General features: G+C 38.8%; 1 protein-coding gene across 3 annotated transcripts in view; it reads right to left on the bottom strand.

Annotated features, from left to right (window-relative positions):
- Positions 1 to 23,808, bottom strand: part of LOC150083218 (uncharacterized) — a 637,655-nt gene that overhangs the window by 183,951 nt on the left and 429,896 nt on the right. For all 3 annotated transcript variants that reach the window (XM_090377919.1, XM_090377920.1, XM_090377921.1), the window contains exon 12: positions 7,233 to 7,498. In XM_090377919.1, coding sequence (XP_090234045.1) covers positions 7,233 to 7,498 — 266 coding nt within the window. The remainder of the gene's footprint in view (positions 1 to 7,232; positions 7,499 to 23,808) is intronic.

Raw genomic sequence — 23,808 nt, 5'->3', positions numbered from 1 at the left:
CATCTTTTCTTGGGTACTAGGAGGGACTTCCCCTTTTTTATTCTTTTCTTTCATAGTTACCTTTGTTACTTGTGGAGTGTTAGGAGGTACCGATATAGGAGTGGCAGCTGTTTGGTCCTTCTGCGCAGGTTTTTGAGCACTTAAGAGACAACACGTGATGGGAGTGAAAGACTCCTTTGGAGGAATGGTCATGTCCGTCTGAGTTCCGACGGAACATCTCCCTGCTACCTTCTGGGCGTAGGTAGGTTTGTTGGTATTCGGGGGTTACACCGATTTCCTTGCCTCCTGGTATGATATATTTAGCTCTGCCTTCAACCGTTGAATTTCTTTTTCTTCTTTCCACCTCTGGCATGCTCGTGAGTAGGCCGGGTGTTCGCCTTCACAGTTAATACAGGTGGGTTTTGCGGCTGAATATGCTGTTGTTTTGTGGTCCTTTGCACCGCATCGAGCGCATGCAAGGACTCCACGGCAGGCCATTTGAGAATGTCCATACTTCTGGCATTTAAAACACCGTAAAGGGTTCGGAATGTATGGACGCACTGAACAGTTGATGTATCCAGCTTTAATCTCGTCAGGAGGTTTAGGAGAGTTAAAAGTCAGGATAACGCTCCTGGTTTTTAACAATTTTTCCATCCCTTCGCGCAGTGATTCTCTTGACGGCAATGACTCCCTGTGGTTTTAATTCGGAGCAGATTTCCTCCTCGGTTATGTCGAGAAGGTCCCACACCAAAATGACACCTCTCGATGAATTGAGTGTTCTGTGTGGTGTCATTGTTATAGGGATTCCTCCGATTGATGTTGTTCGGAGTAGATGTTCTGATTGCCTGTCATTTTTAGTTTCAATTAAAAGGTCTCCAGAACAAAGCCTTTTAACTGATTTGGGTGAACCTGCTAACCCATCTACCCCTTTTTGAATAAAAAAGGACGACATTTTACCAATCGGTGTCTCATTGGTAGAATGCATGATTAAGAACCTTGGGACTGGCCCTGATGGTATTTCGGTTTGCTGCCTCTTTTTAGCAATAATGCTATCTGTTTCTTTTTCAATGGTTTCAGATAGGGACCGGGTTGGGGCCCCTGAAGAAGTTAGTTTATCAGGATTCATAGAGTTTTTTATATGGTTCAGTGCCCGGGCTCCCCACCCACCATGGAGCCCAAAGGAACGCCCACTACACGGCATGCAATAAATGCGCTCGGGAGTGGAATGCCAGGGCTACCCAGACACTATACCTGCACCACCGCCAGCCTGAATCCTGTCCTTCGGACCATGAGGGAAAAGCGTGGCATTGACACGGTTAACCCTCGCAGGCGAGCCTACTAGCCGATTGATCCTAGCCGGGCCTTCCAGGACCACCCGTCTTGTCGAAGCAGGGGCCAAAGTGGTGTATTGAAGCTGGGCCGCTCAACCACCAGGATCCCCCTTTCCGAATTTCCACGGGTCGCAGCGCACGGCAAACACGCCGGATTCCATTGATGTAAGCCTGGAACCTGGGCTGTGGGCGTTGGATCCCAGTGATGCTAGTCTGGAAGTCCAGCAGCGTCACTGGGAGGTCCACTCACCACGTACAGGTGCCCACGTCGAGGGGTCGAGCCCGTCACCACCAAATACGGAGGATACAGAAAGGTCAGGGAATGACCACCGCATATTCTCGGAGCAATATGGCCTTAGTTACTATTGCTCCTAAAAACCAAATAACAACAACAACCTTCAAATTCTAGCGCTATCCCTGCCGCGATAATCACTCCATGTGTGTTTGCTGTTTTTTTTTTTTTTTTTTTTTAGGTCTTTGCCACTGAAATCTCAGGAAATTAGGTGGCGGAACCTGCCAGAGTAACCTTAAAGTACTTGTGTACCTGGTCTGCCTCCACAAGGCAAAGTGCGGGTAACATCGGGCCTCAGTAGGGGTCTGGCGGCTAAATGGCTCTAAACACACTTTACACTATTATTATGGGTGACTTCAATGCTAAGGTTGGAAAAAGACAAAACAGCGCAGAAAGGGGAACAATAGGAAATTTTAGAATTGGTGAAAGAAATGAAAGAGGTGAAAGACTTGTGGAATTTGCAGAATCTCAAGGACTGTCAGTAATGAACACTGAACACTTTTTTCAAGAAAAGGGTGAACGGAAAGTGGACATGGAAGAGTCCAAATGGATTAACAACTAATGAAATCGACTTCATCCTCACTAACAGAAGATATATTGTGAATGATGTTACCGTCCTGAATAAGGTAAATGTTGGAAGTGATCACAGAATGGTAAGATGTACATTTGATATAGATGTGGGAAAGGAAAAAACTGACTAGAGTAAATAATACAAATGTCTTTAAGATAACAGAAGAGGAGAAAAAGCAATATGTACTGGAACTTAAGAACAAGTCTGAGCTTCTGCAGACTGCTCAGGACCAAGATATCGACGAGGAATATTACAACTTTCTGAAAGTGATAAAGCCCAAGAAACCTATAGGGAAAAAGAAATCCAAATAAGAAAAAATTAGTCAAGAAACACTTGTTATGCTGAATTGAAAGCAACAAATGAAGAGCAAGATAAACACTGATAAGCAAAAAATTGAGTATACTGAATTAGGCAAAACCATTAGAAAGAGACTCAAAAAGGACATAAGATTTAACACATGAAAAGTAGAACAAACATTAAGGGAAAACAAACGACTTAAATCAGCAGCCATGAGCAGTAATACAGAAACAGAAATGATACTGAAGAATAGCGATGGTGTACTTATAAATAGCAGAGAAGGCATAATTCAAATAGCAGAACACTACTACTATAGAGAATTATACAAGGAGCAAATGAAAAATGCCAGCAGTGGGGAAAATGGATCGCAAATTAGCAACACATACAACATACCAGACATTCTTCCTAATGAGGAAGAACATGCATTGAAGAAAATGAAGAATCAGAAAGCCCCGGGGAAAGATGAAGTTACTGCAGAGTTGTTAAAACTGGGAGGAAGAGACATAACACAAAAACTGGCAAGGCTCTTCACAAAGTGCATTAGAAAAGGTGTGATGCCTAAGCAATGGAATAATGCAATCATAATTTTGCTGAATAAGAATGGTGATAAATAAGAAATTGGAAATTATAGACCAATTAGCTTATTAGTCCACATCTACAAGTTGTTCACAAAGGTCATTACTAAGAGATTAGAGGGAATACTTGATGAGAATCAACCAAAAGAGCAAGCTGGCTTTAGGACAGGATTCTCAACTATGGATCACCTTAGTGTAATATCACAGCTAATGGAGAAAGAAAATGAATATAAAACACCATTATGCCTGGCATTTGTGGATTATGAAAAGGCATTTGACTCCATACAGCATAAGGCAATGTTTCGCGCACTGGAAAAACAAGGCATAGATACCACATATATTATGATTTTGAAGAAAATATATGAGAACACTACCTCTTTTATTAGACTAGACAAAGACAGTAGCAAATTTAAAATCGAGAAAGGAGTTCGACAAGGAGACAATATCTCCGAAGCTGTTTACTGCTGCCCTTGAGGAAGCTTTCAGAAGATTAGCCTGGTCGCAGAAAGGAGTCAATGTGAATGGAGAGTACCTAAACCATTAACGATTTGCAGATGACATTGTGGTCATAAGCCACGATCCCAAAGAATTAGAGGAAAATCTTAATCAGTTATGCACAGTTAGTAAGGATTTTGGACTAAAGATGAATATGGCTAAAACAAAAGTAATGATGAACAAGTATGCCACAGAAAGGGAAATAATGATTGGAGGAGCAGTAATCGAAAAGCTGGAGTCAAATACTTATCTGGGACAAGTTATTAGCTGTAATAATGATAAATGGCTGGAAGTCAAGAGAAGAATAAATTTTGGATGGATAGCATTCAGGAAATATAGTCACATACTGAAGGGCAATATCCCAGTTTGTTTGAAATAATGAACCAATGTATACTCCCCACCATGACTTATGGAACTGAAACTTGTGATTCACAACAAGCATAAGTGGTGCATGTGATATTTGCATCCTCTAAGGATGTCTCTCAGAAAATAATCTTGCTGATTCTATAGCTTTTTGGCCACATCTCCATACAGTAATACCATCTGAAGTTTGGAAAACAAGCTTTCACACAATTTTACAAATGTAGTTGTGAATAAATGCCATAAAGTTGTACTTCTAATGAATTTTGCTGGTTGCTCTCTTCATTTCTTTTATGTAGTTTGATCAACACTGTGATATGCAAATTTCAGTTTTCTGAAGCATGCCAGTGCATTTTCTGTATTTCTGCGGATTTTGCTGCACTAATTGAAAGGTATGAGGAGTATAGATTCACATCTATATTTGACAAAATTTCTGCACTACAAGGTATTTGTCATCCTAATGTACTGGTGAGAAAGTGACAATTCATGGGATGTTGATCCTGACAACCCCACCTGTAAATCAGATGTTAGCTCTTTATTTCAAACTGGTTTACACTTCCTCTCAAAATTATACTGCCTGTATCAGTTAAATTACTTGACGTGACAGCCTTTCCTATAAACAACATAGAACGTAAATTATTTGTGAATGTGTGTGCATCTGCCAATTTGAAAATTATTAGAATCAGCTGTTGTTGTTTTACATTACCTTTCATTTTTGGAAATAGCAGCAGCCATAGAGTGTTGTTGAATGTTATTTAACAGCTAAAATCACAAGGTTAAGCAATCATCACATATAACTGTTGTGTTTGTTTCTTTTTTTTATTCAAATAAAATCAATTCATATGCATTTCTTAAGTACATGGGTGATATTTTTAGACTGAACCAAGGACAGGTAACAACTTTCCCATTAAAAAAAAAAAAGCAGCTGATTAAGCAAAATTCAAGTTTAGAAATTGTAAAATCAAAAATCATAATACTTAGTCCAATTTTATCATAAAATTCAAAAAGTTTGAGACCAAATATGACAAAAACGTCCTGATGACAAATAGCCTAAACCTAAAAATATGTGAGAGAGAGAGAGAGAGAGAGAGAGACACCAGTGCATTTCAATTGAAGCATGCTGTATAAAGTATTAATATATTTTAAAAATTTAATACTATCACCATTGTAAATTTAATACTATCACCACTGAAGACAGCAACCAGCATCAGAGCTGGTTGCGCTCTTCAGGGGGGAGGAGGAGAGATTGTGGTATTTCTATTTATTCAATTTTAGTGAAATTGGATAATCAGAAATAGCTCAATAAGGATTTTCATAAAATTTTATATTGGCCTAAAAGATTGCAATATAAAATTCATGAAACCCACCCATGCACTAAGAATCAAGTTGTTGCACTGTGGATGAGTAGGCATATTGAAAGTAACATGCGATTTCTGAATTTCCAAATCACCTAAAAATGAGAACAATCAAATTTATAAATATTTTTATCATGATAGTTTTCCTAATATGAAGTTTTTCCTTGCATGTTTACTTGTTTGAATAAATAAATTATTTACCCAGACACCTCTCTAATTCAGATGAGTGCTGTTCAGAAGAGAAACTGTGAATCTGTCATGCAGAGTATTAATAATCCCTGAAAAGCATATTTCCTTTCGGAAATGGGAAAATAATGGAAGACCTAATCAAAACCAGAACTGTCTCACCTTTTTATGTCTAGCCTGAATTCTGACCCCCACAATCCACGAGGGTAGGGGCGTGACATAGACAAGGTTGACCCTCGTTGGCAAGCCTACTAGCTGATTGATCGTAGCCAGGCCTTCCAGGACCCCTGGTCCTGGAAGGCCTGGCTACGATCAATTGAAGATGGGCCCCCTCAACCACCAGGACCCCCTTTCTGAATTTACATGGGTCGTAGCACATGGCAAACATGCCGGATTCCATTGATGTTAGCCTGGAACCTAGGCTGTGGGCATTGGATCCCAGTGATGCTAATCTGGAGGACCAGTAGCATCACTGGGAGGTCCCCTCACCATGTAAGGGACCTCCCAGTTTCTTTTGCCCATATCGAGGGGCCTCTAAATAGATCTCCTGTAAGCAAAAGCAGGATGACATCAAAGCTCTCCTCACACAGGAGAGCCTTGATGTCATCACAATTCCAGTACAATCCACAGCAATTCTATTGTAATTCTAGTGTGGTCATTATTTACGTTTGATGGGTCTGTCAGATGGCTTTATTTGCTTAATCCTGGATTTACCTCTCTTTGGAAAGAATGGTTCCATTTCTTCTTCTTCTGCAAAGATTTCCAGGACTGAATCATATGGTGTCTCCTTGACACTTGGATATCCATCTTTTCTTGTGTTATCAGAGGATCCTCTGGTTTTTGTGTCTTTTCTTTCCCACTTGGTTTTGGTAGTGGTAGAGCACTAGAGGATATTTATATTGGAGTGGAAACTGACTATTTTTTTGTTGTGTGGAGTTTTGAGAGCTCTATAAATAGTGTGCAATAGGAGGGAATGACTTGTTTGGTATGTGGGTTGGATATGTAGCTTGTTGTGACAATTAAGCTTTGATATCGAGTGGAAGGATTTTGGCAAGACAAAAGTAAGGATTATATTCTAAGTAGGAATAAGTTCACCATCCATCGTTCGTGATCATTATTCACATGGATTGGAGGAATTTTTAGTAAGGCAACTCTTGGATCAGTTCATCTTCTGAGACATTCATTGTCCCATTCTTTGGAGGTGTTTACCGTTGCCTTTTTGGCTAAATTTTACCAGATATAGCCAAAGGCTGAGTGATTAAGTAGCTTATCAGAATGCTCGTGACTTAGTTTCAATAAGCAAATCACTGAATCCAAGTCCTCCCACCATTTGGATGAACCTGCTGCATTTTCTAAGTACTCATAGATTTATTTGAAAAGGAGTGAAAAACTAGGAATGATGGCATTTCTGTTGTAATATGTTTATTTCTGAATGTAACATTGCTTGTTCAAGCTTTTTGATTGTAACAAGCAATGGTCAATTTCACTCACATCAGAGTATGAGGAGTACTTTAGCTAAAGAGGATGGTAGGAGTCAAGTCTTGTTTCATTCTTTGCTCCTTTTATCCCTGGAGCAAGTCACTTTTCCACCCAGGTTTACAACCCTGCCAGGTGGAGGAAAGAGAAGTGTAGGTTGTAGGACCCACTTGTTATGTGCCTACTTTGCCCAATGATTTATCCACAGTATTCCACACCTTTTCAGATTTCGGAATATTTCATGCTAAACCTAATCCATTATGTTTTTATAAAAATGTAATTGATATAGTTTATGAAATAAAACTTTTTTTATACCTTCTTGAGCTTTTTGGTTTAATTGTTGCTGTTGAATTTTCTGCTGTAAATGTTGCTGTAACCTCAAAAGGGTATTACTGTCAGGATTAGAAGAATTAGACAGTGCGGCATCTAATGTAAATGGGAGCTTCAAGACTTGTTGATGGATACGAGGCAGAAATTCTGATGATGCAACTGGAACTGAATCAGTAGTTACAATTGCATGTTGAAGATGTGATCGTTGTTGTTGCTGAAGACACTTCTGCTCCTGCAGTTTTAACTTTGACCTAGACAAAGAGTTTCAAATGAAAATAATTGAATGAGTTAAGCATAAAAAATTAACAATAATGTAACAATCCTGTGTAATCTTATAAGACATAAAAATATGTCTATTAAATTGTGAACATTTAACTCTAAATATGCGAAACAAACTCATTATTAAAACTTAATAAATTAATGAGTGGTCTTTCCTTTCTTTAACCCAGCAGTAGTGACAGATAACCTAACATGGGGCCTCCTCCTCCTCCCCCCCACTCCAAAAAAGACATTCCCATATTAACCATTAATCAATAATTAAAATGCTGTACTGTTTTTACTTCCTAAATATAGTCAAGCAGTAGTTTCTGAAGTGATGTTTTTATGGTTTTCGGACAGAAATTGCAAGCAAGAACTTGTCAGGTTATCCACCAATGTCCTAGCAACTATTTGGCTTTTTGCTTGAGGAATAAAATGTGCCGAAACCATGTTTATTTAAATTTCAGGTTACTTGTTTTGTTTCCCCCACTGTTCAATAAACATCTACAGTCTTATGCTAGGTGTTTCTGAAAGATTTATTATTGTTTTCAAAGAGTTAAAGACAGTCGCTGACAGTGCAGATGAGCTGCCAGGGCAGGTCATGGAGTCTTGTCAATGACATATAGGAATTTTGCTAGCAGGGACAGGGAGGTGATTATCCAGTTGTACAAGGCAATGGTCAGCTCACACCTTGAGTACTGTGTACAGGTCTGGAGGCCTCATTTTAGGAAGGATGTAGAGTTGCTAGAATGAGTAACAAAGAAGAGCAACAAAATTGGTGAGGGGAACAAAGGGGTGCTCTTACCAAGAAAGGCTTAAGTTCTGCAAATTGCAGCACCTGGAGAGTAGGCACATGTGAGGTGATCTGATTGAGGTGTATAAGGCCTTGAATGGGTTGAGCAAGCTGAATGCTGATTGAATTCTTCCTCTTGCTCAGATTATATTGAGGAAAGACATAAATAACTTTAAGGCTGAGCTGGACAGGCATTTGAAATGAATCGAGGGGTGAAATGGGAGTTTTTTTTTTTTTGGCTGATGCTGCATAAGCTTGCTTTCTTGCATCTTATGCCTCTACCAATGCTAATACATCAAACCCAATATTGTCTCCAGATGGCTGGAGACAGATTGGGTTTGATGTATTAGCATTGGTAGAGGCATAAGGTGTAGTGTGGGAAGCATGATATGCAGTTTCAAATAACCTGAAAATGGAATATTTTTTAATTTTTTACTATTTATATTATACATAAGCAGAAATAAATGCACATTTTTGAAATTTCATGCACTTAATAATCTTTTAAACTGGAAAAATGGAAGAGAATAAGATGCTGGTGTTTATTTTATGTCTAATACATTTTTTGCAAGTTTCAGCAGATTTTTTTTCCTGAAAATAAAAGGTATAAAACAGATAACTTGTCATAATTTTTAATTTTTTATTAAAATTAAAAAAAGTACACACAATAAGTACCACAGTTCATTAAGAAAAGATGAAACATTAGCATTATTTAAACAGAATGAACAAAACATATTGAAAAAATTAAAGAGCAAGTTTGGCACCTGTCAGGTGATCTGCCACCATTGTTACATTTTGGCCAAAAAACACCAGGTTAATATACATTATTCTAAATCAGAACAAAGATCTAGCTTATCTACTGGGCATTTATGTAGTGTGATATTCACTTTTAAGGGCATAGGAATTCCAGTTTATTTATTTATCACAGAATGACAAGTCAAAATAACCACATTATGCACGGAATCATATATATTTCGTTTAACAGTAAACAAATTAATTAGGTGTAACATCCCTAACACTTCATGAATCATAAAAAGAAATAAACAAATTAATTAGGTGTAACATCCCCAACACTTCATGAATCATAAAAAGAAATAGATTGCTGAATGGCTAGAACCTACTTCTCAATCTATTCTATAATCTAACAACCCTCCCCCTTCATTTCATTCAACAAATTGGTATCAGTTGGTACCACTGTGAAGGTGGTGAATAACAAAATAGACAAGGGTAACATCAGTCTGGCATGAAGTTCCCTGAGCAAAGCAGATAAGCTGCTAAGCCAGCTCATGGAATTATTTCAACAATATACAGGAATTTTGTCATTAGGGACAACAAGATGATTATCCTGTTGTAGAAGGTAAATGGTTTTTAAGTTACAAGCTGCGCAAGGAGGTGCAATCAATTTTTATATATATCTGGGATCCCATATGCAGTACCTTATATTTATTAATGTTAAACCTCCTTTGTGACTTTGCAACCTATCTGGCTAACTTTTTAGGTCTTGTTGCAGTAGTACACCTTGATTCCAGTCATTAATCATTGACCAACATGGAAACCTTAGTATCAACTGGAAACTCAGACAATATGCTTACACCACTTTATCCACATTATTAATAAATACTGAAAACAGTAAGTAGCCCAACACGAACCCAATAGTAATTTGCTAATAACGTTAGTCCTAGAAGAGGTGCCCATTAATAACCAACCCGTCTTCTGCCACTCAACATGGATTTAAACTTGTTGTGGCCCTAAGCTATAACATGCATGAGACCTTTCTCTCTTACAGTTCACATGTGACAATATTAAAAAAAAGGATTTTTTTTTTTTAAGATGGAGCGAGGCCCCTTGTAATGTGAGGCTCTAAGCTGTAGATTGTTTAGCTTATGTGTAAATCCAGCCAACTGCTCCAATTTGTATGGTCTTTCATATGAAACAGTGCCAAAATTATTATGTGCACACAGTTCCTTTGTTACAAGCTAATAAGATTAGTCAGACAAGATCTCCTTTTAACAAATCCATGCTGTAATTTCTTTATAATAATGTTAGTCCTAGAAGTGGTGCCTATTAATAACCATCCTGTCTCCTGCCACTCACTATCCTTTTATCCATAGCAGTAAATTATCCCTAATGCAACACTGCTCTAGTCTTTCATGTGGAATAGTGTTAAAATTACCACTTCTGAAACAACCTAGGCAGCAATGTGATATGAAATACCACCTTAACAGTGATTAAACTAAATTCTTTCTGCACTAGTTTTTAAAGCATGTGCACATATTACTAGTCAACTTGGTATATTGCAAGCCAGGAGAAGGCATCATTCCAATCTTTCTTAGAAACAGCTGTAACAATACTACCAGGTCAAAGATTTGGTGTAAATGGATGCCTGTTGCCACCCCAAACTCTGGCACAGCCTGACCGAGGGCCATGCTGGCACTCACAATGGCCAGATATTGGAGGACTTCCTTGCAACTGCAACTACATCCTTTGCTTCTAAATGGGCCTCAAAAATTGTCAACCTTTAGTTCAAACTTGTAGGAATCACATACAGACAGTATGCTGGCTACTGCCTCCATAGCTTCTAAAACAATAAATTAGTTTGCCCACAATGCCTGGACTACTTTTCATCACAGAGCCATAATATTTGACCTTGTTCATCAATTTGAAAGCCATAACCTTTGACCTTGTTCATCAATTTGAAAGCCATAGCCTTTGATCTTGTTCATCAATTTGAAAGCCATAGCCTTTGACCTTGTTCATCAATTGGAGGCTTCCCCTCTCCTTACTTTGACATTACAAGGTACAATTTCAAAAAAGCTACCTGGGATGCCTTCCAGGAAACACTAAGAGAATCATTGCAGACAATTCTGAACCCTCATACCCAACTCACTCTGAAAAAATAACTGAGGTAATGCAAAATGCATGTAATGCATCTATGTAGAAAAAGCCAATGAAAAATGTGGTTCAGTGGTGGTCCCCCCCCAAGCTTGAAGCCCTCTGGCAAAAGCAGAATTCCACCAAATTCTCTTACCCAGCTCACTCTCCTAAGTCACTAAAAAAAATCACCCAGGGAATGCTAAATGCATAATGCATCCAGGCAGAAAAAGAAGCCAAAGAAAAACCCATTTCCCTGGTGGTCTGCTGTGCTAGAAACCCGAGGCGAAAGGTCCACCAGGCAAGGAAAATCTTTCAGAGAGCAAGATCAAGCTGCCCTGAAAATGAGGTTAATGCACTAAGGAAAATCTACAGGACCCACAGGAACAGGTGAAGGAAAAGATAATCCTGGCAACAGCTGGTTGGGACAACCACAAACTGACACTTGGGGAGTTGTATACTGCCCCGTCTGCAAACTAGCTTCCATCAGGTGAGATGGTAAATACCACCACACCCGTGGCTGGTACTACTACCTTCACTTGGGAGGACACCATGCACACTGTATTCCACAGTTCTAACTCCAGTCCAGGAGGAAATATGTAATAATAACGTGGCCTGTCACTCTACTAACATTGGACCCTCCTTCTCCCAGGTTGAACTAGAGGTCACTCTAGACCACATAAATAAATACAAATGCTGTGGTCTAGACTTGTTGGATGTGAAAGCTGTTAATAAATTTGCTTCAGCCTTCCCATACCAATTTCTTCACCTATACAATGACTACTTTGCCATGGAGTATTCTTCAGCCCATGGAAAGAGGTATTTTTGAGGCTAATCTTCTGAAAAAATCTGGAGAAGTCACCTAACAAGCCCAGAACTTACCGGCCAAGAGCTCTGATACCAGTGCACTTGGCCGGTAACATCTGGCAAACAATTTGGCTTCAAGTCAAGCCACCCAACTGATAAGTGCAGTGAATAACACACAACAGAAATACATGCTAGCCAGCTCTGTAGATTTTGCGGGTGCCCCCGACATCTTTTGGTGGTCCAGCATTCTCAGAATGCTACGCCAGGCTAGTGTGCCAATTAATCTGTACATTTTACATTTCTATCCTGAAAAGAGAAATGCAATAGTTCATTTCTTAATTATTGATATAAAGAAACATGCAGAATAATGAATAAAGGAACCCTGTCCACAGGATTCTGTGTTGAGTCCATTCATTTGGATCATAGTGCTTGACGAGCTCCTGAACATGGACCTAGTCCCTGCAGATGATGTTGTTTTCATTGTGAAGGCAGACTCACATGTGGGACTAGAAAACCAGGCAAACCTCATCCTTCAACAGCTGCTGCAGTGGACAGTATTCTACAAGTTAAAAATTTCTCCAGAAAAAAAAAAAAAAAAAAAAACAAACAATTCTGCTGAAAGACTCACTAAATTCAAGCTCATCCATCTCTTATTATACTCTGAGGTACCACTATCAAAATGGTCCATGAAGGTGATCCCTGCTTAACGCTGATAATTTTTTCCCGAAAAACAGAGCACTAAGTGAATCAGCACTAAGCGAGTGCCGTATTCCCCTAATATAACATATGCAATCTGACAAACAATTTGGCTTCAAGTCGCGATCTATGCCATAGGATATTTTCTAATCAATAATAAATGGTAGCGAAAAGGAGCAAAAATATCAATCAAAATATTTAATATTAAAAATTTGTACATATAAAATATTCTCCATTATATACATATATAATTATGTGGTAAATAACTACATTATGTATCGAAATTAAACTTAAAATCATGAATTCATTAATCTCATTGATGACCCTGGGCTGTCGAGTTTCTGTAACTTTGGTTGTACTTTGGTTGTCTTCCTAGTAAACTAAAAGGGGTTTTACTTTAAAATTCCCGCAGCATTACTACCCAACAATAAAGTCAACCGATCCTTCGACGCTTTGAAGCCCGACATGTTTTTCTTCCTTCTTTCGATATGAAACTTCTTTTAGGCATTCGTTTCCAAAAAAGTCCTGTTTTACCTATGTTAAAAACTTGTTAAGAAGAACACCACTCTTCAATAATTTTTAGAAGTTCTTTTTTGAAAGTTTCATCTCCTTCTTGATCTGCACTTGTGGCTTCCCCCTGGATTTTAAATCTATCTTACCAGCCTTTACTAGCTTTAAATGGTTCCACATTTTATTATTATTATTTTTTAAGGTGAGCTTTCTTCAGATCATCATATAGGCTAATCGATTTTTCTTTAATAATATTTAACTTAATGGAATTGTGTGTTGGATATTACCTTCAATAAAATTATTTAGAAGTCTCTCTGTTTCAATTATAATAGCCTGCCTAGTTGCTTGCAGTGGGACAGCTGTCTTTCTGGCTACTAAAATTAATTCTTTATAATTGTCCTTACAGTGGAATCTGCCAGTCCTAAATTATTGCACGCGTCCACTTGTCATTGAACGGAATCGATTCGCTTCAAACCGTGTAATTTAATTTATTTTAAAATTCTATTTTTCTTACCTTAGTAGGCTTTGTACCAAGTCCAGACATTGTTCCTTTTTAATTCTTATCTGCCATTATTAATCTTCGAAAATGAAAATGTAAGAGTGTTGCATTAACTATGATACGATGTCTAACACTGTACTGAGTGACTTTGGATAAATGCATATAATGAAAATATTACAAGCAATACACTTGATCATTTTTTTAAATGTTGATCTCGGAACTATGTAACAAGTCATCATACTGCAATTAAATTAGCGTGGGAGAAAATTTCACTGAGCGTGGGAAACTTTGCTATTCATTTTCAAGCTATCGACTACATCAGATGAAATGTTTTCATTAAATATGCCAAGAATTCAATCTGTACACTGGTAAAAGATCGTTATAGTGAGTTGTGACAGTGTTAGAGTGAGATATAGGTTATAATATAAAAACAGCGTTATAGCGAATCAGCATAGAGCGAACCGCGTTATAACGAGGCCTGCTGTACCCTGATATCATTTTTGATAGCAAGCTCTCTTTATACCTCTATATTGTCACCTAGCTAAGAAAATTAGGAAATATGCAACCATGATCTCCAGGATCATCAGATCTGACTGGGGACTTAAAAAGGAAACACTTACTCTGATCTATTCCAGTCATCTCTTATGGGACTGGAACCTGATTTAACAAAACCACAATGGTTAGAATTAAAAGAAAACAAAAAAATATTACAAAGAAACATCCTACTGACCACAACTATAGCTTGCTGTTCAGGAAGTAGCCTGCCCTGCTAGTCGTGGCAGGTATTCTCTCCATGGATTTGAAAATAGTAGGCAAGATCTTTATTATAGACTTAGGAAAATAATGCCCCTCACTGAACATCTGCTTATTTCCTTAGACTTGGCAGTTGACCCAAAGAGAGAAAGAAAATGAACTGCCATTGAGCCTTATTGAAGGTTGGAGACACTTGCTATAGGAGTGTCCAATCTATCATGACTCCCAAAACCATCTCTCAAGAATTGGCCTACTCCCTGCAGCTCAGAGCACCTCTTTATCACTGAAGAGGAAGACAGGCTGATCTGTCTCAATCTCAACCCTACCAACCAGATAGCAAACTCTGCGTGACTACTGGAGCCCTGTTTGGTGTGAATGAAGTGTGTTGCCCAGATGAGCATGAGATTAGCTGAATGCATCACTGTGTGCATTCTGTCACATATGTAATATGTCTATATACATATGTGAGAGATTCTTGAGAGTGAAAGAGTAGGTGAAAGAAGAGAAGAATGTGAGTAGGCTGATTAATGGTATCAGTATAGGCCATTTTATGGCAAGAAGTGTCAGATGGGTGAATGTGTGTGCAAAAGTGTCCCTCTATATGTGGGGCTAGGATGTGGATGTATCCATATGCTGCAGTATCCCCCCCACCATCAGCTTTGGAGTGTAAACGTGTCATGCCTTGGCATGGATGCCACAAGCACATCTAAAGTGAGTACATAGCATTCTTGTGCAATAACAATCTAAGTTTGATGGATGGAATAGCACTAAAAACCAAAAGTACTCTTTTCTGTTCCTGGGGAAGTGCCCTCACCCCATATCCTGTCAGCCTGGCCCAGCTGGGAGGGGAAGAATCCTTTTTTGGGAGTAAACTGATTTTCCCTGCTCACAGTGCAACAAAAATTGTCCCATATATGTACAGAACCATGTCTACGGTATATAAAAACAAATATTTGCAGAAATATATCTAAATTTAAACCTGCAAGTTCCACCCAGAGACTCAACAGTGGGAAAGAAGAGAGGGAGGACTCTTTTTATTTAATCAGTAATAAGAGGGACTGAGAAATGGCTGAAAACTCCTGGAGTTAGGTAATGATGAAACCATTATAATAAATGCTCCATGATGAAACCATTATAATAAATGCTCAACCCTCCTCTGTTCTGCTTCCAGATCCATGTTGCTTCATAGCAGCTTGTAAAGTTGCCAATGGCTAGTTTATCCTGAGAGAAGCCCAGAAAAAGTATGAAAATCACAGACAAGATATTCTTTCTTAGATTTATATTGCACTCTGGTCATACTGGATGCTACCCCTAGCCAATTCTGGGATCAACTCCGAAAACCTTTCACAGGGAAAATATGCTCTTGACTAAACCTGAATTCCGAATCAAGGTCCAACCCTCCTCTCTCCATCTAGTATTAGACTTCTGGTTCCCATGATAACCTGTGGCATCCCAAGCATGCAGGGGAAAGAAATTGTTGGACAAATTAACAAATTTATGTGTGTGTGCATGTGCGTGGGACCTTGCTTGGGCTGAGAGAGGGCTCCACCCTGACTAGGTGCCTGCATATGGCAGTTTGTTATGTTCAACCTTAGCCTAAAAAAAAAACAGGGGCTGTCTATATTCAAAGTACTGTGAAAAAAGGAGATAAATGTTGAATGAACAAGAGTGTCCAATTAAATATTTAATGTTTTAATTAATTGTGCAATCCAAATATATGTCTGCTAAAAAAAAAAAAAAAATCTTTACTTGCTGGCTAAGAGTTGTAATTGTAGAATGAACAAATTGGTCATGTGCATAAATTTTGCAATGAATGCTACATGTCTTGTTAATAATAAAAAAAAAAAACTTATGTGATGCTTTTATGTCTTGATTCCGGTGCTGTTTGGTCTGAGTCCAAGAGGCAGCAAGTGACAGGCAAATTATGAGTACAACTGTGTCAAGTTATTGTTAATTGTGTACCTGAATATATGTAAAAATATAATAATAATAATAATAAATAAATGTGCCTTCTATACATGTAGGACTGATAGATTTGTGAGTCAGAATGGTGTCCAATGGTGTGGATGTATTGTGTTCTTGAGGTAGACAGGTCCCACCCTGATATGACTACAGTTTGGAAACTGCTCCTTGTGCCCTGCTGAGTCCATGCTGTTTCCTTTCTGACATTGGTTCAGCTGGCCTGACAAGTGTGGGATGACTTATTTTGACTGAGAAGCCAAGATAGTGACCTGTACCCAACTTAGGCACTCTAGCCCCAAGGCTTTTAAACCCCATTCTATTCCCAGGGCTATGTCCACTTCCTTCCCCACCCTCTAACTTTCTCCTGGTGACTCTATTACCCTAAACACCATTTCTGCTTTTAACAGACTCCCTGTGGAGGGTAGATTACCTCAACAGGGTACCCCTCTTCTTTTAGTGTTTTTAATTAAATCTAACCAAGTGTATATATTATTTTGGGGTGGTTATTTCCCAAGTGTAAGACCCTGCATTTTGCTGCATTAAAACATAGCTGCCACTTCTCTGACTATTTTTCAACCCTTTTCAAATCATCCTGAAGGAGCACTGCTTGGCACTGATCATTAATGACTCTCCCTATCATCATCTGCAAATTCTGACATCACACCTTCTGTCCCTATGAAACCAGAAACAGTGAGCCAAGAACTCATCTTTGGAAGACCCCACTTCTGACATCAATCAGAAGAATTTCCATTAATCACAACCTTCTGCCTTCTGACATGTAGCCACCCTGTAATCCATCTGAGAAGCTTGCCAGTAATTAATCCCAAATTTCATCTTATACAATAACCTCTCATGAGGAACCAAATCAAATACCTTGCTAAAATCCAAATACAATAAGATACTGGAAAAACCCTCGCAGAATCTTTGTTCAAATGAGTGCTGTCTTGACAAAACTGTAATAGTATTTGACATACAGTGCACAGGCTTTTGCTGCACTGGCAAAAAAATAATAATAAATAAATAAATAACCAAGTAGATAAGAAAACACAAATTATATGTTCCCCTTTTCAAAGACAGGTAAGTATACAGTTGACCTTTGAATTTATTTAAACTTTTTTTTTTTTTTTTTTTTATGTGAACCCCAAACACGAGGGGTATTAGAACCTATAGTACTTGGTACCGTGCTTGGGTTCGAGGTTAAGAAGACGAAAGAAGATATTTGTTGACATTGGACTTTTACTTCTGTAGATTGTAATTTTCAGGAAATACGTACGAAGGAAGGTTGTTCCAGAAAACGGCAGTTGAATGAATAAATGAGGAAGATGAAAAGTTGGTTCTGTGGATTTGAAGTTGGACAGTAAATGGATGTTGGCTAGTGGCGGCACATGTTCGGACTGTTTTGAAAGAGAGAGCAGGAATTATAGAAGCCAATTCAGAAGAACAGTGCCCATGGAAGTATCTGTAGAAGAGGCATGCAGCAGAAACAGTGCGTCTATGAGAAAGCAAGTGGGGAGACTCTGTTAGAGATGAATCGTTAATTAACCTAACTGCCCTCTTCTGAATGGAATCAAGATGCCTGAGAGAGGTTTTGGGGGCACCACCCCAGTTGTGGGAATAATATTCCATGGCAGGTCGGATTTGCGATTTATACACAGTGAGCAGCGGTTTGGAAGAAAAGTAACTCCGAGAGCGAAAGAGAAAACCAAGTTTTTTAGATGCAGAGGAAGCAATATTTGTAATGTGCTTGTGCCAAGAGAGATTAGAAGTCAGGGTAATCCCCAAAAGAGATATATCATTTTGCCTAGAAATCCGAGTGTCACTAAAGATAAGCATAGGAGCAGAAGAATCCTTTTTGCGAGATATAAGACAAGACTGAGTTTTAGAAGGGTTGAAATCAGCTAAGTTGTCTTTGCCCCACTGGAGAATTACCTGAAGAGCGGCATTTAAGGAATTGGTAGCAGATTTTCGAGAAGTTGAAGCTGATTGAGCAGGACAAGGTTTCTCAAAATGGAAAGTTGAATGCAATGTGCTATCATCGGCAAAACTATGGATAGGATTTCCAGTCAATGGAAGAAGGTCATTGATATACAAGAAGAAAAGAGTGGGGGAAAGAACTGAACCTTGGGGGACACCGGCATTAGTGGAGAAGTTAGAAGACAGAGAGCCATCTACCATCACCCTCAGTGAGCGATCAGGAAGAAAACTGGATAACCAATTACTAAAAACAGTTGGCAACCCATAAGATGGAAGCTTGTTTAGAAGACCTTTATGCCAGACACGATCAAAAGCCTTTGAGATGTCAAGAGCAACTACTTGTGTTTCACCGAACCTTTCCACTGAATTAGTCTATAAATGGGTAACATAAGCCAGAATATCTCCAGTGGATTGACACTGACGGAATCTATACTGGTGATCGTTGATCAGACGGAAGGTTTCTAGGTAGTTTAAGAGTTGGCGGTTAATTGATTTCTCCATTACTTTAGAAAGAGTAGAAGTAATTGCAATGGGACGATAATTGGATGGGAGAGATTTGTCACACTTTTTAGGAACTGGCTGTATGTGAGCAAATTTCCAAGCAGAAAGAAAAACACCTTTAGAATAAGAAAGTGAAAATAGGCAGCAAGGAACAGGAGTAAGTTAAGGAGCACAGGTTTCGAGAACAAGTCAGTGGAGAAATACCATCAGGACCAAGATTCGTCAAAATCCTTCGGATATCCGTTTTACGGAAGACCACAGGAGGCATTGAATGGAGTGTGTTGGGAATGGTGGGAGATGTTTTACCAAGATCATTAATAGATGAGTTGGAAGAAAAATGGGATGCTAGCAGGTCAGCTTTATCCTTGGCTGAAGTGGCAACAGAACCATCTGGTTTGGACAGAGGTGGGAGCAAAGATGGGCAAAAGTTGCGGCCAATAGCTTTGGCAAGAGACCAGAATGCTCGGCTACCATTAGGGCAAGAAGCAAGTTTTCTACTCTTAGCCTGTTCAAACTCTAGTTTGGACTGATTAATAACTGCTTTACAATTGTTGCGAGCTTTGGTGCAGGCAGAAAATGAAACTGAAGAATTAGAAACAAGCCAATTACGATATGCAACATTCTTCTCTTGGACAGCCTTAGCACATTTATTGGAAAACCAAGGTTTAGATAAAGGACGAGATTTTGAAGTGGAGTGTGGGATAAAGGATTTCATTCCTGCAAGAATAATTTCACTGACACGATCTGAGCAAACGTCGACATCAAAAGTTTTGAAACAGTAATCTGACCAAGGAAAAGAAGAAAAGAAGTCTCGCAGGTCATCCCATTTTGCATTCTTGTAATGCCAAACAATACGTGGTTGGGAATAGCCATGAGATAAAGGTTCCATTGGAGAAGAGACAATCACCAAGTTGTGATCTGAACTGCCTAAAGGACCTCTCACTTCGACCGTGTACTTAGAAGGGTTGTTTGTGAGAAAAAGATCAAGCGTATTGGCTGTATGATTAGGATTGTCCGGTATTCTTGTAGTTAAATGAACAATCTGTGCTAGGTCATTAGTAATTGCAAAAGCCTCAGCATCTCGACCTGCTGGGTCGGTGTGACTAGAAAATGGAAGCCAGCTGGAGTTGTGAACATTAAAATCACCAAGGAAAATTACTTCACTGTTAGGAAAGTTGGACTGGAGAAAGTCAAGTTGCAAAGAGAGGAAGTCAAAGAGCTCCAAGTGATTAGTGGAGTTGGGAGAACGGTAGAGACAACAGATGAATTTCTCTTGTGCCAAGAGGGTTTGACCCAATGAGGTAGAGAGATTTTAAGCCAGAGAAGATCAAAGAGAGGAGATTCCAAATTGCCAAGTTTCTGACAGGGAATATCAGAACGGACATATGCACAAGTACTGCCTTTGAGACGAAAGGAATCATACAGCGAATAATTTGGGCATCTGAGATGAGCAGTAGATGAATCAACCGATAACTGAGATTCTGTCAGGAAAAAGTACATAGGGTTTGGCAGACTGCAAGTGGAAATGGACATCATTGAGATTAGAATTGAGACCACGTATATTTGTGAAATGAATTAGGAAGTCCTTGGGAGGTTTAGATCTTTTCGCAGATAAGCTTGCTCTATTAGTTTGACAATTCATGGTGTTTTCAATAGTAAGAAAAAGTAGATGGGACATGCTGTATGAAGTAATGAAATTTTTGGATATGGTGTACATGTGGTTAGAATATACCCAGATACTTGACATAACGTGGCCTTGACAATGCTCCCCGCATGCACACTACTCGGACTCTCTCCAGTCACTATCTGGCAGAGTAGAGGTAGCAAGATTATACACTAGCTGATCCGGAAGCTTACTAGAGGGTTACCAATAGATTCAGTCCGGTGTACTAACTAGCGGCCGGCCTGGGAACATCGCTTTAGAGCTCTACCTCGAAATGTAAGGAATATTGGATCTCGCCACGACGTTCATCATAACCTCAAAAGTCATCAATCATACTGCATGATGGAAGAGATAAGGAAGGGTTGACCGGAACTTAGCTCTAGAGACTAAACATGGGTTCCACCACTTCAAGCCTCCAAACTGTCAGCCTCAACTACCTGCGAGGGTAACATGTTCCAACAATCAACAACTTGATGGCTAAAAGAAAAGTTGACCTTTGAATTTATTTAAGCGGTCAGCCTCAACTACCTGCGAGGGTAATTTGTTCCAACAATCAACAATTTGATGGCTAAAAGAAAACTTCCTACCATCTAATCTAAACCTCAATCCCTATAATTTGAATTTATGACTCCCTTGTTCCGGAATTCTTTATAATAGTGAGAATTCCACTCCATTCATTTTACTAATCCCTCTCAGAGCCTTGTAAACCTCAATCAGGTCACCTCTGAGGTGCCTGGTTGCCAAGCCCTGTAGCCCACATAAATTCATTCCTTCTACCTACAAGTTTGGGCCATGTGGATAAAAATCCCCCCCCCCAATACACATATCCCAAAAGAGCATTAAGAGACTCTTGAGTTAATGCACAATGCTTTCAGCATATAATCCCACCTCTCATGTCCAGACAGGAATGCAGACATACTCATTCTGACATAACTTGTGTAATTTTTTTTTCAGCACTGTCCTATATTTATCAAACAAATCATCAAGTTGTGTAGGGCTAAAATCATTAGTCCTGACATGAATAATAATGCAGTGTCTTTATCCACCTTACAATCTGATAATGTTGGTAACACCAATTGTTGCTCTCAGAAAATTCACTGTAGTTCCAGTCTGCCTATGTATATTTCAAAAATCATTACCTGTTTTCCTGACAACAGATTCTCCCAATGAAACTAAATTTTCTTTAATCAGAGCAGTATGCAATTGATTACTCTATTCTAGGACCTGAATCAGGGGATGCATCATCACTTGGCAGGCCACAAGATACTTAAGTGACTCAAATTCTTTTAGTAATGTACAAAGATTTAAATTTAGATTGGCAAATTCTTTATATCAAAGAAAATAATCTGCAATTATGCATGGTTTGTCTACTAGACTGGCTTTAGAATACATAACACAGGCTACACAAGTCTGTAATAAAATAATGATTTGCCAGAAATGCCTGCAGCCATTTCCAACTGAATCATGGTATCCTCAGACAAAGTTTTCAAAGTGGATCTTGTAACAAACATGATTCAAGTAAAATTTGAACTTAAGAAAGATTACAAAATTTAAATTTACAATATATTCCAGAATTTAAATTAAGAAAGTATTACAGAAAATAGCTGTTACCAAAACTATGTTCACTAGTTTTGGTATCAGTTATTTGGTAACTAAAGTTAAAATTAAGCTATGATGTTACAGGAAAGAATGTAACTTAGCACAAATATGATGTTGCAAAACACCTATTTAATCTGTCAGCAACCTAAGCAGGGACATCAAAAGTAAATCCACTGGTATCAAATGGCCCACTGTGATTCAATCCCTTCCTTCTACTGATAATATATGGACAGAATTATTTGCTGCTTTTATCTGCATTCTTTGCCAGAGATATTTCATAATCAACCTCACTTGCCTAACCTCCTTTGTGACTACATTACAGACTAATTTATATCTATCATAGGCTCCTGAATCACCTGATAATTTATATGCATCCCATATGCTTTCTTCTCTGTCATGTGTCTCAATAGTTCATCTAATATTCCTTCAAGTCTAAGCATGAATGCTATATCTTCATTGGTATGAAAAGCCCAGTAACTTCTTTCATTACTTCCCCGAATGCTTCTCATTTAGAATTTGTTGCTGGTGATATCATCAGTTGGTCCCATTGCACAGAATTTAAAAACTGACTGAAACCACTGTAGTCAGCCTTACATGAGCGGAAGCCTTTCCCCTTATCCTGGCTGTAGTTATGTCTTTAATTAAATTCCATATTAGCACACTGTAATCACTGCCAACCAGTGGGACTTTTATTTGTAGATTCTTAATGCACGAGAATCACGGATGATAACCAAATAAAGTTGTTGTTGTTGTTATTTGGTTTTTAGGAGCATTAACAACTAAGGCCATATTGCTCCGGGAATATGCGGTGGTCATTCCCTGACCTTTCTGCATCCTCCGTATTTGGTGGTGACGGGCTCGAACCCCAGTCTCAAGAAGCATTTGCTACGCACTGCTGCTCCTTCCCACCTGGCTATGGAGGCGCCTAACCAAATAAAGAATATCACTTCTTTTTGTTGCCTCTCTAACATGCTTTTGTGGAGAACAGTCATCCAATAAATCGATGTCTTGCTAGTGTGTGAGTGACCATCCCACAAATTCCAGTCAACATCTGGAAATTTAAAAATTCCCATTATAAAACATTCTCATTTACTGGCCCACTCTATTTCTTTGTATAGCTGTTTGGTATACTCATCACAGTCATTATGCCTATATCACACTCCTACTCTAAATTTTGTTTTTTTCCACTGCTAATATCACACCAGACTGAGTTAACATTGCATTTGTCACCCATGCTGATTTGTCACCCAAGCTATAACTGAAGTCTTGCCTAGATGATCCTGCAGTGCTTCTTTAACCAGTGCATCCATTAATTTTCCTGGAACAGAAGTTAAACTAACAGGTCTATAATTACTTGTGTCCCCCTTTGATCCTCCTTTATGAATTGCGGGTCACATTTGCACATCTCCAGTCCATGGGTACCTCCCCTGAGTCCAAAGAAGCTCTCATAATTATGGCTAAGGGTGTGCTTACTTCCTTTGCTGCCCCCTTTAATATAACTGGATAAATCTCATCCACCCGGGGTGCCTTTTTTTTATGTTTATCTTCAACAATTTCTCCTCCACTTTCTTCTCAGTTAAAATCATCTAGCTCACTGCCAGAGTTTAACTCACCTCTGACATTCCCCTCCCTGAATAACTCCTCATGTGCAAATGTAGATGCAAAATACTCATTTAGT

Source organism: Mastigoproctus giganteus, chromosome 7 (assembly GCF_048544385.1).
Source record: "Mastigoproctus giganteus isolate SK-2022 chromosome 7, ASM4854438v1, whole genome shotgun sequence".
NCBI lineage: Eukaryota > Metazoa > Arthropoda > Arachnida > Uropygi > Thelyphonidae > Mastigoproctus > Mastigoproctus giganteus.
This window is presented reverse-complemented; position numbering and strand designations above follow the sequence as displayed.